The following is a 13,879-nucleotide window of genomic DNA, read 5'->3' as shown; positions in this document are numbered from 1 at the left end:
ATTTCTACAGGTTGCGTGTTTTGAGTTACAGAGGAGGTCTTTTGCTAGAATTATTCCTCTTGTGCTAAGGATCGCGGCAATACCTCACATGTGTGGTTTGAACACCATTTACAGTTACCATTTACACCAATTTACCATTTGCGGGCACGACTTGCATATGCGTTTGCTTCTGCAAACGAGCATGGAGGGATGTGGCACTTTAAATTTTTTTTTTTCTTATTTATTTTACTTTTTATTTTTACACTGTCCCTTTATAGAAAAAAAAAAAAATGGGATCATTGCCATAACCAATGTCAATGTCAAAGCACCAACGTAGAATGACGGCGGGCAGTCCGGAAGTAGTTAAAATCCAGTAATACCCTGCTCTACACATGCTCAGTAGCTCTCCATTTTTAGGCACTGTTGAGTTTGCAGAGGTCGATCTGCTGTCAGCCTTCAATTAAATCCTCCTAACCTTTAGGCTGGGTTCACACTGGTCAGACAAACGCTCCGACATTGGGAGCTCATTGGGAGCGTGGTCATCGGGTGATGTTGACCACACCCCCTTATGACAGCACAGTCCCAGCATGCCCCAGGACTGTGACCTCATAAGGGGGCGGGGTCACCGCCTATATAAGTCCATTGCGAAGCGCTCAGAGAGCATTCCAGCTGGAGAGAGCGTTGTGTCAACATCGGAAGAAGAGAAGAGGGAAGAAGACAAGAAGGCAGAAGTCCGGGCCACCGCTAGCAAAAGAGCTGCAGAAGATAGCGGAGGAGACGGCAGAAGATCAGGACACCGGGAGGAGACGCCGGAGAGACCCCCGAAGTCAGAAGAAGACCCCAGAGCTGCCTAATAAATTACTTTAAAAACCTGTGTAGTGTGTTTTTTCATTGACACTTTTTTCCCTAGGTTGAATGGGTAGGGGTACGATGTACCCCATACTCATTCACAAAGGGTGGGGGGCTGGGATCTGGGGGCCCCCTTATTAAAGGGGGCTGCCAGATTCCGATAAGCCCCCCGCCCGCAGACCCCAACAACCAGGGTTGTTGGGAAGAGGCCTTGTCCTCATCAACATGGGGACAAGGTACTTTGGGGTGGGGGGGGGGCCTAAAGGCCTGGTATGCTCTTGGAGGGGGGAACCCATGCAAGTTTTTGATTTAAAATTTGGTGCAGAGTTCCCCCTCAAGATTCATACCAAACACAGTGCCGGACATTGGCGGGGATCCAAGTCGGATCCCCGTTCATTGAAAGTCGGACGCATGCAGGCTTCATGTCGCAGGGCAAAGTCAGATCCAAAGTAGGACAGCTGTCGTGTCGCACAAGTGTGAACCCGGCCTCACAGCAAAGGAAGCTGCTTCTGTTTTGTTTCATCTGCAGCTGCCATGGTGCTGCACATGTCATTAGTTAGGACACCAGACATTTGATGGTTTGACAGTTTTGGTTGAGGACACAAGCAAATCTAACTTTTTTGAAACCGGTAAATTGGTGGGTTTAGTTCCGCTTTATGATTTACAGCAGGGGCTCTGGGCTTCAGCAAAATGGCGGCCTCCAGCAAGAAAAAAGGGGAACAATGCTGGAGGCAATTTACAGCACACACTATTTTGGTAGCATAATTATTAATGTGGAATGTATGTTCCTTGCTAAAGAACATTATTTTTTTTATTAAGTTGTTATGGGTAAAGTTCCACTTTAAGATGTGAAAGTATAGAAAAATTCTTGTTGATCTGCCAAGGTTTCCATGAACAAAACAAGAAAAGCACTGCAGAGTTGACGAGCTACAATGTGGCCCATAAAGGCTACTTTCACACTGTCGCGACTTGAAAGTCATGCGATTCTGGCGTGATTTCAGGGAATGCCTGTGGAAACTTGGTCTACGGACCTCAACTCGCATGAAAGATGGACCAAAGTAGTACAGGGACTACCTTGAAGTCGCACAGACAGGGGTACGACTTGTCATGCGACTCTGATGTCCAAAGTCACAGGGGAAAAAAAAAAAAAAAAAATCGCACACGTGTGAAAAGGGACCTAAAGAAGAAGTTTGGGGCACTAAAAAAAAATAAAAATCAGACTGATGCTGCAGCTGTCACCTGCCGGCTCGAAGACAGAGAACTAAGCAATCAAATGATCGCTGATTGCTTGCTGGAGAACCAGATTGGATAGGGGCCAGTAGGAGCTGGCTTTGGCTGTCAGGCACTTGGCAACTAGGTGGATCCAGGCTTTGAGACGTCAACTGATGTTTTAACCCATCAGTGGTGGATTCTGGGTCACAGGAGAGCATAAGTAAGTGTACTCCTGTGATCCACATGAGAAGTATGGCCAATACAGTTTTGCCAATGCTTCTATTTAAAAAAAAAACATGTATGTGAGGGAAGGAAAAGCTGCTGACGACACCCACAGGACTTAGGCTGGGTTCACACTAATGCGACTGCAGACATCGCATGTGATTCACACCGCATTCCTGTGCATATCACATGCGATGTCTGAGCAGTGCGAATTCAGCCATACAGTTTGTATGGCTGAAATCGAATTCACACCAAAATGGTGCAGGACCCTTTTTTGTCCGCAACGAAATCGGATCGGTGTTCAGACCCATGCGATCAGATTCCACAGTTCGTACTGCGTTCTGCAAACCGATTTGGGGGTGTCATTAACTTTATATTGACACCCGCAGCAGTTCACAGAGAGTAGTGTGAGCTGCCTGCGATTGCGGCGCGGGAACCCGCACAGGAACTGCTGTGTTTCCTGCATCGTACCAGTGTGAACCTAGCTTTAAAGGTTGCTATAGCAACCTGAAAAAGGAAACAACCAATTCTTTTCTTCTTTTACTTTGGGAGGTCAAAAAGGCCAAAGACATCTGCCAGGTTTCTACTGCAGTCTGTGTACCTGCTGGGGAGATTTCCTCTCATTTCCTACACAACAGACAGCAGTCATCTGGACAAAAAGCGAAGGAAGGAAAAAAAGCGAAGGAGGAATAAAAAAAAGTGAAGGAAAAAAAAAAAAAAAAAAAAGGGGTCCTAACCTATTAGCCTAACGTCTTCATGCGTAGGTGCCCCAACATGTGGATTTAGGTTTGTATGTGTGTATGTGGAGGTGGGGCCCTCAAAAAAGTTTTTGGAGATTCTACAAGCTTGGCACACCTATTTTTGGGCAGTTTCTCTTATTCTTTTTTGCAGGACCTCTCAAGCTCCATCAGGTTGGATGGGGAGCGTCCGTGCACAGCCATTTTCAGATCTCTTCACAGATGTTCTAGCGGGTTCAAGTCTGGGCCACTCAAGGACATTCACAGAGTTGTCCCATAGTCACTCCTTTGTTATCTTGGCTGTGTGCTTAGGGTCACTGTCCTGTTGGACGATGAACCTTTGCCCCAGTCTGAGGCCCAGAGCACTCTGGAGCAGGTTTTCATCAAGGAGGTCTCTATACATTGCTTCATTCATCTTTCCCTCGATCCTGACTAGTCTCCCAGGTCCTGACACTGAAAAACATCCCCAAAGCATGATGCTGCCACTACTATGCTTCACTGTAGGGATGGTATTGGAAAAGTGATGGGCAGGCCTGGTTTCCTCCAGACATGATGCTTGCCATTTAGGCCAAAGAGTTCAATCTTTGTTTCCTCAGACCAGAGAATTTTGTTTCTCATGGTCAGAGTCCTTCGGGTGGCTTTTGGCAAACTCCAAGCGTGCTGTTCATGTACCTTTTACTAGAGGAGTGGCTTCCGTCTGGCCACTCTACCATACAGGCCTGATTGGTGGAGTGCTGCAGAGATGGTTGTTCTTCTGGAAGGTTCTCCATTCTCCACAGAGAAACACTGGAGCTGTGTCAGAGTGACCATCAGGTTCTTGGTCACCTCCCTAAGGCCCTTTTCCCCTGAACGCTCAGTTTGGCCAGGCGGCCCGCTCTAGGAAGAGTCCTGGTGGTTCCAAACTTCTTCCATTTATGAATTATGGAGGCCACTGTGCTCATTGGGACCTTTAACCACTTCCCTACCCGCCCATAGTCATATGACGTCCCCAGATGGGATCTCCCATCCTGGGTGGACGTCATATGACGTCCTGGGATTCCCGGCCGCCTAGGGGGCGCGCGCGCGCCGCCGCGTTCCTCGGGACCCGGTGCGTGTGCCCGGCGGCCGCGATGTCCGCCGGGCACCCGCGATTGCCCGTTAACCGGGCCGGCATGTGGATCTGTGTGTGTAAACACACAGATCCACAGCCTGTCAGCTCTGAGGAGAGCGATCTGTGTTCCCAGAACGGAGGAACACAGATCGGTCTCCTCCCCTAGTGTGTCCCCTCCCCCTTCAGTTAGAATCATTCCCTAGGTAACACATTAACCCCTCCCCGCCCCCTAGTGGTTAACCCCTTCACTGCCTGTCACATTTACACAGTAATCAATGCAATTGTATAGCATTGATCGCTGTATAAATGTGAACGGTCCCAAAAATGTGTCAAAAGTGTCCGATGTGTCCGCCATAATGTCGCAATCAAGAAAAAAAAATCGCGATCGCCGCTAAAAAAATAAATAATTTTTTTTTTTTTTTAAAAATGCCATAAATCTATCCCCTATTTTGTAGACGCTATAACTTTTGCGCAAACCAATCACTATACGCTTATTGCGATTTTTTTTTAACCAAAAATATGTAGAAGAATACGTATCGGCCAAAACTGAGGAAAAAATTTGTTTTTTAAAAAAAAAATTGGGATATTTATTATAGCAAAAAGTAAAAAATATTGTGTTTTTTTCAAAATTGTCGCTCTTCTTTTGTTTATAGCGCAAAAAATAAAAACCGCAGAGGCGATCAAATACCAATAACAGAAAGCTCTATTTGTGGTGAAAAAAGGACATCAATTTTTTTTGGGTACAACGTCGCACGACCGCGCAATTGACGTTCAAAGTGCGACAGCGCTGAAAACTAAAATTTGGCCTGGGAAGGAAGGGGGTGAAATTGCCCTGTGTTGAACCGGTTAAGGCTGCAGAAATGGTTTTTGTACCCTTCCCCAGATCTGTGCCTCCATACAATTCTGTCTCAGAGGTCTACAGACAATTCCCTGGACTTCACGGCTGGGTTTGTGCTGACATGCACTGTTAAGTGTGAGACCTTATATAGACAGGTGTGTGCCTTTCCAAATCATGTCCAATCAACTGAATTTACCACAGGTGGAATCCATCATTGAGATGTCTTTCCAACTTGATTGATCAGTGGAAACAAGATGCACCTGAGCTCAATTTCGAGTGTCATGGCAAAGGCTGTGAATACTTATGTACATGTGAATTTTTTTTTTTTATATAAATTTGCAAAGGATTTCAAACAAACTTTTCATGTTGTCATTATGGGGTATTGTGTGTAGAATTTTGAGAAAATAATGAATTTAATCCATTTTGAAATAAGGCTGTAACATAAAAAATGTGGAAGAAGTGGTGAAGCGCTGTGAATACTTTCCGGATCAACTGTACACGAGGACAGCTAAGGCTTGCCCACAATCCAGAGCATCAGAGGAAGAACCAGAGTGAGTAAAAAAAAAACTATTAAGGCATATTTCTCTACCCCCAGCCTTAATGAGCATATACCCTTGCAGGACAGGGAGGCCTACTTCAAGAGTATGTTTCAAGAATTATTCCTGGGGTAAAGCTTTAAAGTGCATTCTGTCAGGATAAACAGGTATTTTTGCAATTATCATACACATATCATGACAAAACTTTTTCAGAGCAAAAAGGTGCAAATAAGAAGGGGTAAGGTGCGAACAAGCAGAGCTTCCCCTTTTGGGTGGAGCTTCACTTTAACATTGTGAAGGCATAAATCTAATTCTCTCCTATAAGGATATTGGAAAAGAGTTCCCTGCACATTGTAAACACTGTAGCCAAATCTTGCAATTGTAATAGTAAACGGAATTAGTAAATGGCAGCCTTTTTTAAATAAAAAAAGCATGTTATACTCACCTGCTGTATGCAATAGAATTGCACAGTGTGGCCCAAATCCCCCTTTTCTTGGGTCCCCCGTTTGAACTCCTGGCTGCTCCTCCTCCCTTCAGGGCGCCACCACAGGACAGCCGTGTTGCCTGAGTCTATAGACACAGACAGTGCGGCTGGGCCCCCGCCCCCTGCTCCCTCATCACAGGCACTGACTGACAGCAGCGAGGGGACACTCAGAGAGGGGAGGGGGTAGAGGATGGAGGAGAGGACACAGGAGACAAAAAGCAGGGTTGTGGATGATGGAGACACGTACTGACTTCGGTGTCAGAGCTCAGCAGCTCTTATATATCGGAATCAGCGTACAGGGGCAGGGTAGAAACTGGCAGGATCAGACAGGTATTACAGGGGGCCAAATGACACAGCACAGGCACTGTGCTGTATAACATGCTTTAAATGAACAGGATCATTTTTTTTGGGGGGGGGGGTTCAAACGCTTTAAAAGGGCAAAGTTCACCTTTTTTTCCTTTTAAATTTCAGCTCCCCTATGTACCGATATAGCATTAATGTACTTCTTTTACAAAAATAAAAAACAGCTTTCCATTTATTCTACACACACTTACCTCACTCTCTTCATGGCTGTTTAAAAAACACTTATCCATTACTTCTGCTAACTTCCTGGTCAGACTTTAGGTCATGACACAGGAAGGAGTTGACCAGCTGAGGTTAGATGATGCAGAGTGTGCTAATGAGATAAAGATGGCCATACACTATACAACCTGATTGTACAAAGATCCATGAGGACAGTGAAGTAAGTGCAATCACTGATTAATGTCATTTAAAAAACATGCAGCTGGAAATAGGCGGGTAGGTAGCAGGTTGGATGATGCATGGTGTGTGCTAATGAGGTCAGCTGGTAAACTCCTTCCTGTGTCATGACCTATAGACTGACCAGGAAGTAAGGCAGAAGTAACGGATAAGCGTTTTTAAAAAGCCATGAAGAGAGTGAGGTAACTGTGTGTAGAATAAATGGAAAACTGTTTTATTTTTGCAAAAGAAGTACATGTTATATTGGTACATAGGGGAGATGGAATTTAGAATAAGAAAAAAAAAAAAAGGGTTAACAAAAAGGTGAACTTAGCCTTTAACCGGTTCCTGACCGGCTCACGTACTTATACTGCGGCACAATGGCACCGCTACATGAAACCCCATACGGGGTCACCTTTAAGAGCTGCCAGAGGGCGCGCCGACGCACAGCAGGGGACGAAATGCACGTGGCTGGCGGACGCGATCGCCGCCGGCCACGCGCAGTCGCATGCATTTGAGCCAGCACGGGAGAGGAGAGGAGCTATATTGTTTGTTCCTACTAAGTAGGAACAACAATATGTCTCCTCACCCAGTCAGTCCTATCCCCATACAGTTAGAACACATACAGGGAACACACATTTAACCCCTTGATCACCCCCTAGTGTTAACCCCTTCCCTACCAGTGACATTTACACAGTAATCGGTGCATATTTATAGCACTGATCGCTGTATAAATGTCAATGGTCCCAAAAATGTGTCAAATCTGTCTGTCGCAATACCGCTAAAAATTACAGATCACCGCCATTACTAATAAAAAAAAAAACAGAAAATACAAAAAATAATAAAAATGCCATAAATCTTTCCCATAGTTTGTAGACTCTATAACTTTTGCACAAACCAATCAATATACGCTATTGCGATTTTTTTACCAAAAATATGTAGAAGAATATATATTGGCTTAAACTGATGAAGAAAAATGTTAAAAAAAAAAAAAAAAAAAAAAAGAGGATATTTATTATAGCAAAACGTAAAAATTTCTTTACAAAATTGACTCTCTTTTTTTGTTTATAGCGCAAAAAATAAAAACCGCAGGAGGTGATCAAATACCACCAAAAGAAAGCTCTTTGTGGGGAAAAAAAAAAAAAAGAAGACGCATGTTTCGTTTGGGTACAGCATTGCATGACCGCGCAATTGTCAGTTAAAGTGACGCAGTGCCAAATTGTAAAAAGTGCTTTGGTCAGGAAGGGGATAAAATCTTCCGGGGCTGAAGTGGTTAAAGATGTAAAAAAATAAATTAAAAAAAAGGCACCCATCACTGCAGACACTCCATTGCAACTAACTACTAGTATGACAGAGAAGCTCTTCTGTATAGCTGAACTACAAACCTGCACTCTTATTTACTTCGTGAACTGTGGGGCGAGGTCATTATACCACCCTGCAACACGCCTCTGTCTACATGAGCTGCAGGGCAAGAATGAAAAAAAAGAAGAAGAGGAGCGCAGGTTTGGAGTTCAGCTACAGATTAGTTTGGAGGACCCCCCAAGCTCATTTCTAGCCATTAGCTGCAGAGCCATTCAGCCTTTCCATTCGTACAAACCTTGATTCTGCCACAGAGCACTTCTAAAAATCAAACTTGTAGTGGGACAATGAAAACAAAATACCCACCAGTTCTTTTATCCTCTTTCTTTGTCTCCCTGGGTTTCCCAGATGACTTGTCAGATCAAAAATCGTTGGGATGGCATTATCTCGCAGTACCGTCCTGTATGGGCTCTGAAGAGAAACATATGAATATCAGCACATTGCCCAAAGACAATTACACTTCATATGCAGCTGAATATATACCGACAAAAAGAGAAAACAGTTATCACTCTGGATTCAGGCAGTTCAAACCCCGAGTGCCAAACCGTGTACACAGATGACCTAAAAAGGGATCTGTATTGTAGAAACTGAACCCAAAAGATGACAAGCAGAGGCCAAGGGATTTATTTACTGAGCCCCGGTTCACACAGGGGCGGCACGACTTGCAGGTCGCCTCACCGAGGCGACCTGCACACGACTTCCACGGCGACTTGCAAAACGACTTCTGTATAGAAGTCTATGCAAGTCGCCCCCAAAGTAGTACAGGAACCTTTTTCTAAGTCGGAGCGACTTGCGTCGCTCTTATTAGAACGGTTCCGTAGTACAGAACGGGAGGCGACTTGTCAGGTGGCTAGGTCGCCTGACAAGTCGCCCCTGTGTGAACCGGCAGTAAAGCTAGAGAGGGCAAAATTAGTGACAATTCTGCAGAGAAACCAATCAGCTTCTAATCTCAGCTTGTTTAATTAAGCTTTGGCAATAAAATCTGAAAGCGGATTGGTTTCTCTGCAGAACTGTGACTAAGGCAGGCCCATATATGGGTCAAATTTTGAAAGAATTTTCTTTCGAAAATCTTATCTAAGAATTTTCGTTCGTATTTCGCACTATTAGTGGGCTGCAGCAACAGCCGATTTTTGTGCAGCAATTTAAGTTTGAGAAATCGGACATGTTGGAAATTTTTTGAAAATCGAGCGATTTTCGAATCAATGATGGGAAAATCGTGCGAGAAATGTAATCGAAAAAGAAATGCGCATTTGCAAGAAAAGAAAAATTCCTGGGGGGGGGGGGGGGGGGGGGGGGGGGGGGAAGATTCCCAGCCAGGAATTGAAGGCTTGGTTGGCCGAATTTCGAAATCAATGGTGGCATCATCAGATCACAAAACGCACAAATTTTCTGGTTTTCAAAAGAAAATTCTTTTGAAATTCGACCATGTATGGCCAGCCTAATTTTGCCCTCTCTAGCTTTAGTAAATAAACCCCCAAGAGACTAATCACTAGTGCCTGTAGGCTTCCTGCAATGGATCTCTCTCCCAAACCCCCCCACCCCCGCCTTTTCATGCTTTGCATGCCTTGTTCCATACGCTCTTGAGTCAGCCAGACAGGTCCACAAAATGAATGAAGCAGAAAAAAAAAAAAAAAAAAAAAAAAAAAAAGAAGAAATGCTTGTACTGCAGGTCCTTTACAGCTTTCTTTCCAGCAAAGAGAACAGCAAGCTACTAGATTGACAACACCAAACCTTAGGAGACAAGTAGTCACAGGCAGGAGCGTCTTAGATCTCACACTGCAGATATAGAGCTATGAGGCTACAGAACAGGAATGCCCCCTAGGCACAGGAAGTACACTTGCTATTTTAGGATGAATTCAAGACAAAAATTGCAAGTCTTTCAGGGTACTGCTTAGGAACAATTAACATATTTAGATATTCTCTATATGACAGCAAGCTTTTGCGTTCTGAATTTAGGCCCACTTTAAAGCTGGCTTTGATTTAACTTTAAATAGGAGCAAGCTGGTCCAAACAAATTATTTCCTCAGCACACGGTCTGTATTCTGGGCCGTGCCACCCACACGGATCTCAAATTGGGGGCAGCAGCTGCATTCCCCTGATATACCCTTTGTGTTAGCCATCCGTGGCCAGCTTCAAAATAAGGGTGGGAGTAAGTTTAGGATTCCTTAGTATTTGACTGGAAATACACTTTAACTGCTTGCCGACCTCCGCACGCAGATGTACGTCGGCAGAAAGGCACAGGCAGGCAAATGGGCGTACCTGCACGTCCCTTTAAATTTGCCACCTATCGGGCGCACGTGCCGCAGGAGCGTGCCCCGGGAACTCGATGTTCGCAGGCGGCCCGAGATTGCGGTGTGGAGAGCTAGAACGGGGGGGATATCTATGTAAACAAGGCATTTCCCTGTTCTACCTAGTGACATGACAGGGATCTACTGCTCCGTGTCATCAGGAGCTGTGATTGCTGTCATGCCAGTGGTAGCCCAACCCCCCCCCCCCAGTTGGAATCACTCCCTAGGACACACTTAACCCCTTGATTGCCCCCTAGTGTTTAACCCCTTCCCTGTCAGTTATACAGTAATCAGTGCATTTTTATAACACTGATCGCTGTATAAAGGACAATGCTCCCAAAATAGTGTCAAAAGTGTCTGACGTGTCCGCCATAATGTCACAGTCACGATTTAAAAAAAAAAAAAAAAAAGTTGCAGATCGGCGCCATTACTAATAAAAAAAAAATAATAAAAATGCCATAAATCTATCCCCTATTTTGTAGACTCTAACTTTTGCGCAAACCAATCAATATACGCTTAATGCGATTTTTTTTACCAAAAATATGTAGAGGAATACATAAATCGGCCTAAACTGAGAAAGAAATTTGTTTTGTTTTTTCATATATTATTTGGGGATATTTATTATAGCAAAAAGTAAAAAATATTGCTTGCGATCCACACCTGGGCCCTTATTACACAACCATTCCAATAAAAATAAAGTCAAAACCTAGGAGTATATACTGATGTTAACTTTATAATGTTCTAAGTCAAACCAAATATGTGTTCTTAGTACGCAACTCCAAACCCTCCTATGCAAGCCTTGTTATTGGCAGTAGTTCCTAAGGATTTTTTTTTTTTTAAAGATAAAAAAGTAAATATACTACACTCATATGAAGAAAAGTTTATTCTATCATACTTTGTATGTTTAATAATAGAAACTAGAACACAGAGAAGATGCGATAAGCTGCATTACCTCGCATTGACAAACTCAAAACTATATATGATGCAACATTGGAATTGTAACAACCTATTCAGGTGCAAAGTTTTAAAAGGGTTGTAAAGTAAGAAGTTTTTTTTTAATCTTAAAGAGGAACTGTAGTCTGCTCAAATAATTTGTAATAAAAACATCTTTGCCATTCTGAAGCTTCCCTCCAACCACTTTGCATATTATTTTATATATTCTGCGATTCTGTACTTGCCAAACATGCTGCAGAAATCTCCCTCCACGGAGTCTGGCTGCAGCCATTTTAACTGTGGGCAGCTGAAGCTGCTGCCTGTTCACTTCCTGGATTTGCACAGAGGCACACCTCCAGCTCTGCAGCTCTCATTACCCCTCTTATAACTCACCCCCCACCCTTCCTGGCAAATTCTCAAGAGAGAGAGAGAGAGAGAGAGCCTGTACATGATGTCATAAGCCTAGGTTTTTTACCAGACAAGAAACAGGAAGTGCGCTGTATAAGGTATTTACTGGCAGAAAAAAAATGTTTTACTATCCAAAGTTAAAACAACGAGGGCAGAAGATTTAAGAGATGGAAAGATGAAAAAATTACTGAAGGTCCACTTTCATGCATTCTATTTATCAAGATATAAAGCCTTCTGTGTGCCACAGCCCCCCTCATACTTACCTGAGGTCCCTCGATGTCAACGAGCGTCTCAGTCATCCGAGATTCTCCCTCCTGATTGGCAAAGACACAGCAGTGGCACCATTGGCTGCCGCTGCTGTCAAGGTCAGCTAGCCAATCAGGGGAGAGAGGGGGAGGGCTCCAAGTCTGAATGGACAAAGGGAGCTGTGACTCAGCTCGGGTGCCCCCATAGCAAGCTGCTTGCTGTGGAGGCACTGAACAGGAGGGAGGGGCCAGGAGCACAGAAGAGGGGGATCGGGGCTGCTCTGTGCAAATCCACTGCAACAGAGGAGGCAAGTATACCAGGTTTGTTATTTTTATAGGAAAAAAAACGAGACTTTATAATCACTTTAATTGTATGCTGTATAGAGCTGCACAATTAATCGTCAAGAGTCGTTATCACGACCTTGACTAAAGTGTTTCACAATTCTTTCTATGCAAAGAATTCTCTCTGCTCTTCTGAAGCACTCAAAAGAAAGGAAGAGAAAAACTGGGCAGTCTGCCAAGAAACAAAACATTCTTTATCAGTTGAACTTTAATATAAACATTGTAACAATTTGTCAACGGAATAGACTTTGTGTGCAAGTGAAAAAAAGTTTAACCACGTAAACACTAAACCTTTTTCTGACATTTGTTGGTTTCAAGTTAAAATAATTTTTTTTTTTTTTTTTTTTTTGTTAGAAAATTACCGTATTTATCGGCGTATAACACGCGCCGGCGTATAACACGCACCCCAAGTTTAGGAGGGAATTTTAAGGAAAAAACTTTTAGGAGGGAAGTTTAAGGAAAAAAACTTACATTTAAATGCCCATCAATGCAGCCTCATCAGTGTTCATCTGCAGCCTTGTCCCCAGTGCAGCCTTGTCACCGCCGACATACAAACGTTTAGTTTGTATTTTTAAACATGGCGCCGCGGAGTTCGGAGGGACTCGGCGGCGCTCGTTCAGCTGAACGAGCTCCGCCGAGGACACAGTGACTGGGCGGAGCCGAGATACACATAGCCGAGGGTTCTCGGCTATTCTCGGCGCCGTTCACAGTCACGCCCAGTCCCTATGATGGACATAGGTCCAATGGCGGGACTGGGCGTGACTGTGAACAGCGCCGAGAAAAGCCGAGAACCCTCGGCTATGTGTATCTCGGCTCCGCCCAGTCACTGTGTCCTCGGCGGAGCTCGTTCAGCTGAACGAGCGCCGACGAGTCCCTCCGAACTCCGCGGCGCCATGTTTAAAAATACAAGCTATGTGAATGTCGGCGGCGATCGCTCCGACAGATCACAAAATAGCGGGGATCGGCGTATAACATGCACCCACGATTTTCCCCTTATTTTAAGGGGAAAGAAGTGCGTGTTATACGCCGATAAATACGGTACTTAGAACCCCCAAACATATATATTTTTTTAGTAGACACCCTAGAGAATAAAATTGTGGTTGTTGCAATATTATATGTCACACTGTATTTGCGCAGTGGTCTTTCAAATGCAATTTTTTTGGAAAAAATTACTTTAATGAATTTAAAAAAATATATATCTAACCAGTAAAGTTAGCCCATTTTTTTTTTTTTTTTGTATAACGTGAAAGATTTTACGCCGCGAGAATCGTGAGAGAATGGTGATCTTTTTATTCTAAGCAAAAAAATTGTGATTCTCATTTTGGCCAGAATCGTGCAGCTCTGATGCTGTATGTGTTTAACCACCTCACGTCCAAGGTACATCGTATGAAGTCATGGACTTTGAGGGGGGATATCTAAATGATGCCTGCAGCTACAGGCACCATCCAGATATGTTTTTGATCTCAGCTCCCAGCCTTTCCTGCCCAGAGGAGAGATGTGGGGTCTTATAGACCTCACATCTCTCCACAACGGAGGACCAATCACACACCATTACTATTACAAGAGATGTGTACATACTTTGTAATAGGAATAAAAGTGATCAAAAAAAATTAAAAAAA

At 44.0% G+C, this 13,879-nt stretch overlaps 1 protein-coding gene across 6 annotated transcripts in view; it reads right to left on the bottom strand.

Annotated features, from left to right (window-relative positions):
* The window catches only part of LOC141126861 (uncharacterized), a 78,271-nt gene that overhangs the window by 17,092 nt on the left and 47,300 nt on the right, over positions 1–13,879 (bottom strand). For all 6 annotated transcript variants that reach the window (XM_073612876.1, XM_073612875.1, XM_073612874.1 and 3 more), the window contains one exon: positions 8,351–8,455. In XM_073612876.1, coding sequence (XP_073468977.1) covers positions 8,351–8,455 — 105 coding nt within the window. The remainder of the gene's footprint in view (positions 1–8,350; positions 8,456–13,879) is intronic.

Source organism: Aquarana catesbeiana, linkage group LG02 (genome assembly GCF_042186555.1).
Source record: "Aquarana catesbeiana isolate 2022-GZ linkage group LG02, ASM4218655v1, whole genome shotgun sequence".
NCBI lineage: Eukaryota > Metazoa > Chordata > Amphibia > Anura > Ranidae > Aquarana > Aquarana catesbeiana.
This window is presented reverse-complemented; position numbering and strand designations above follow the sequence as displayed.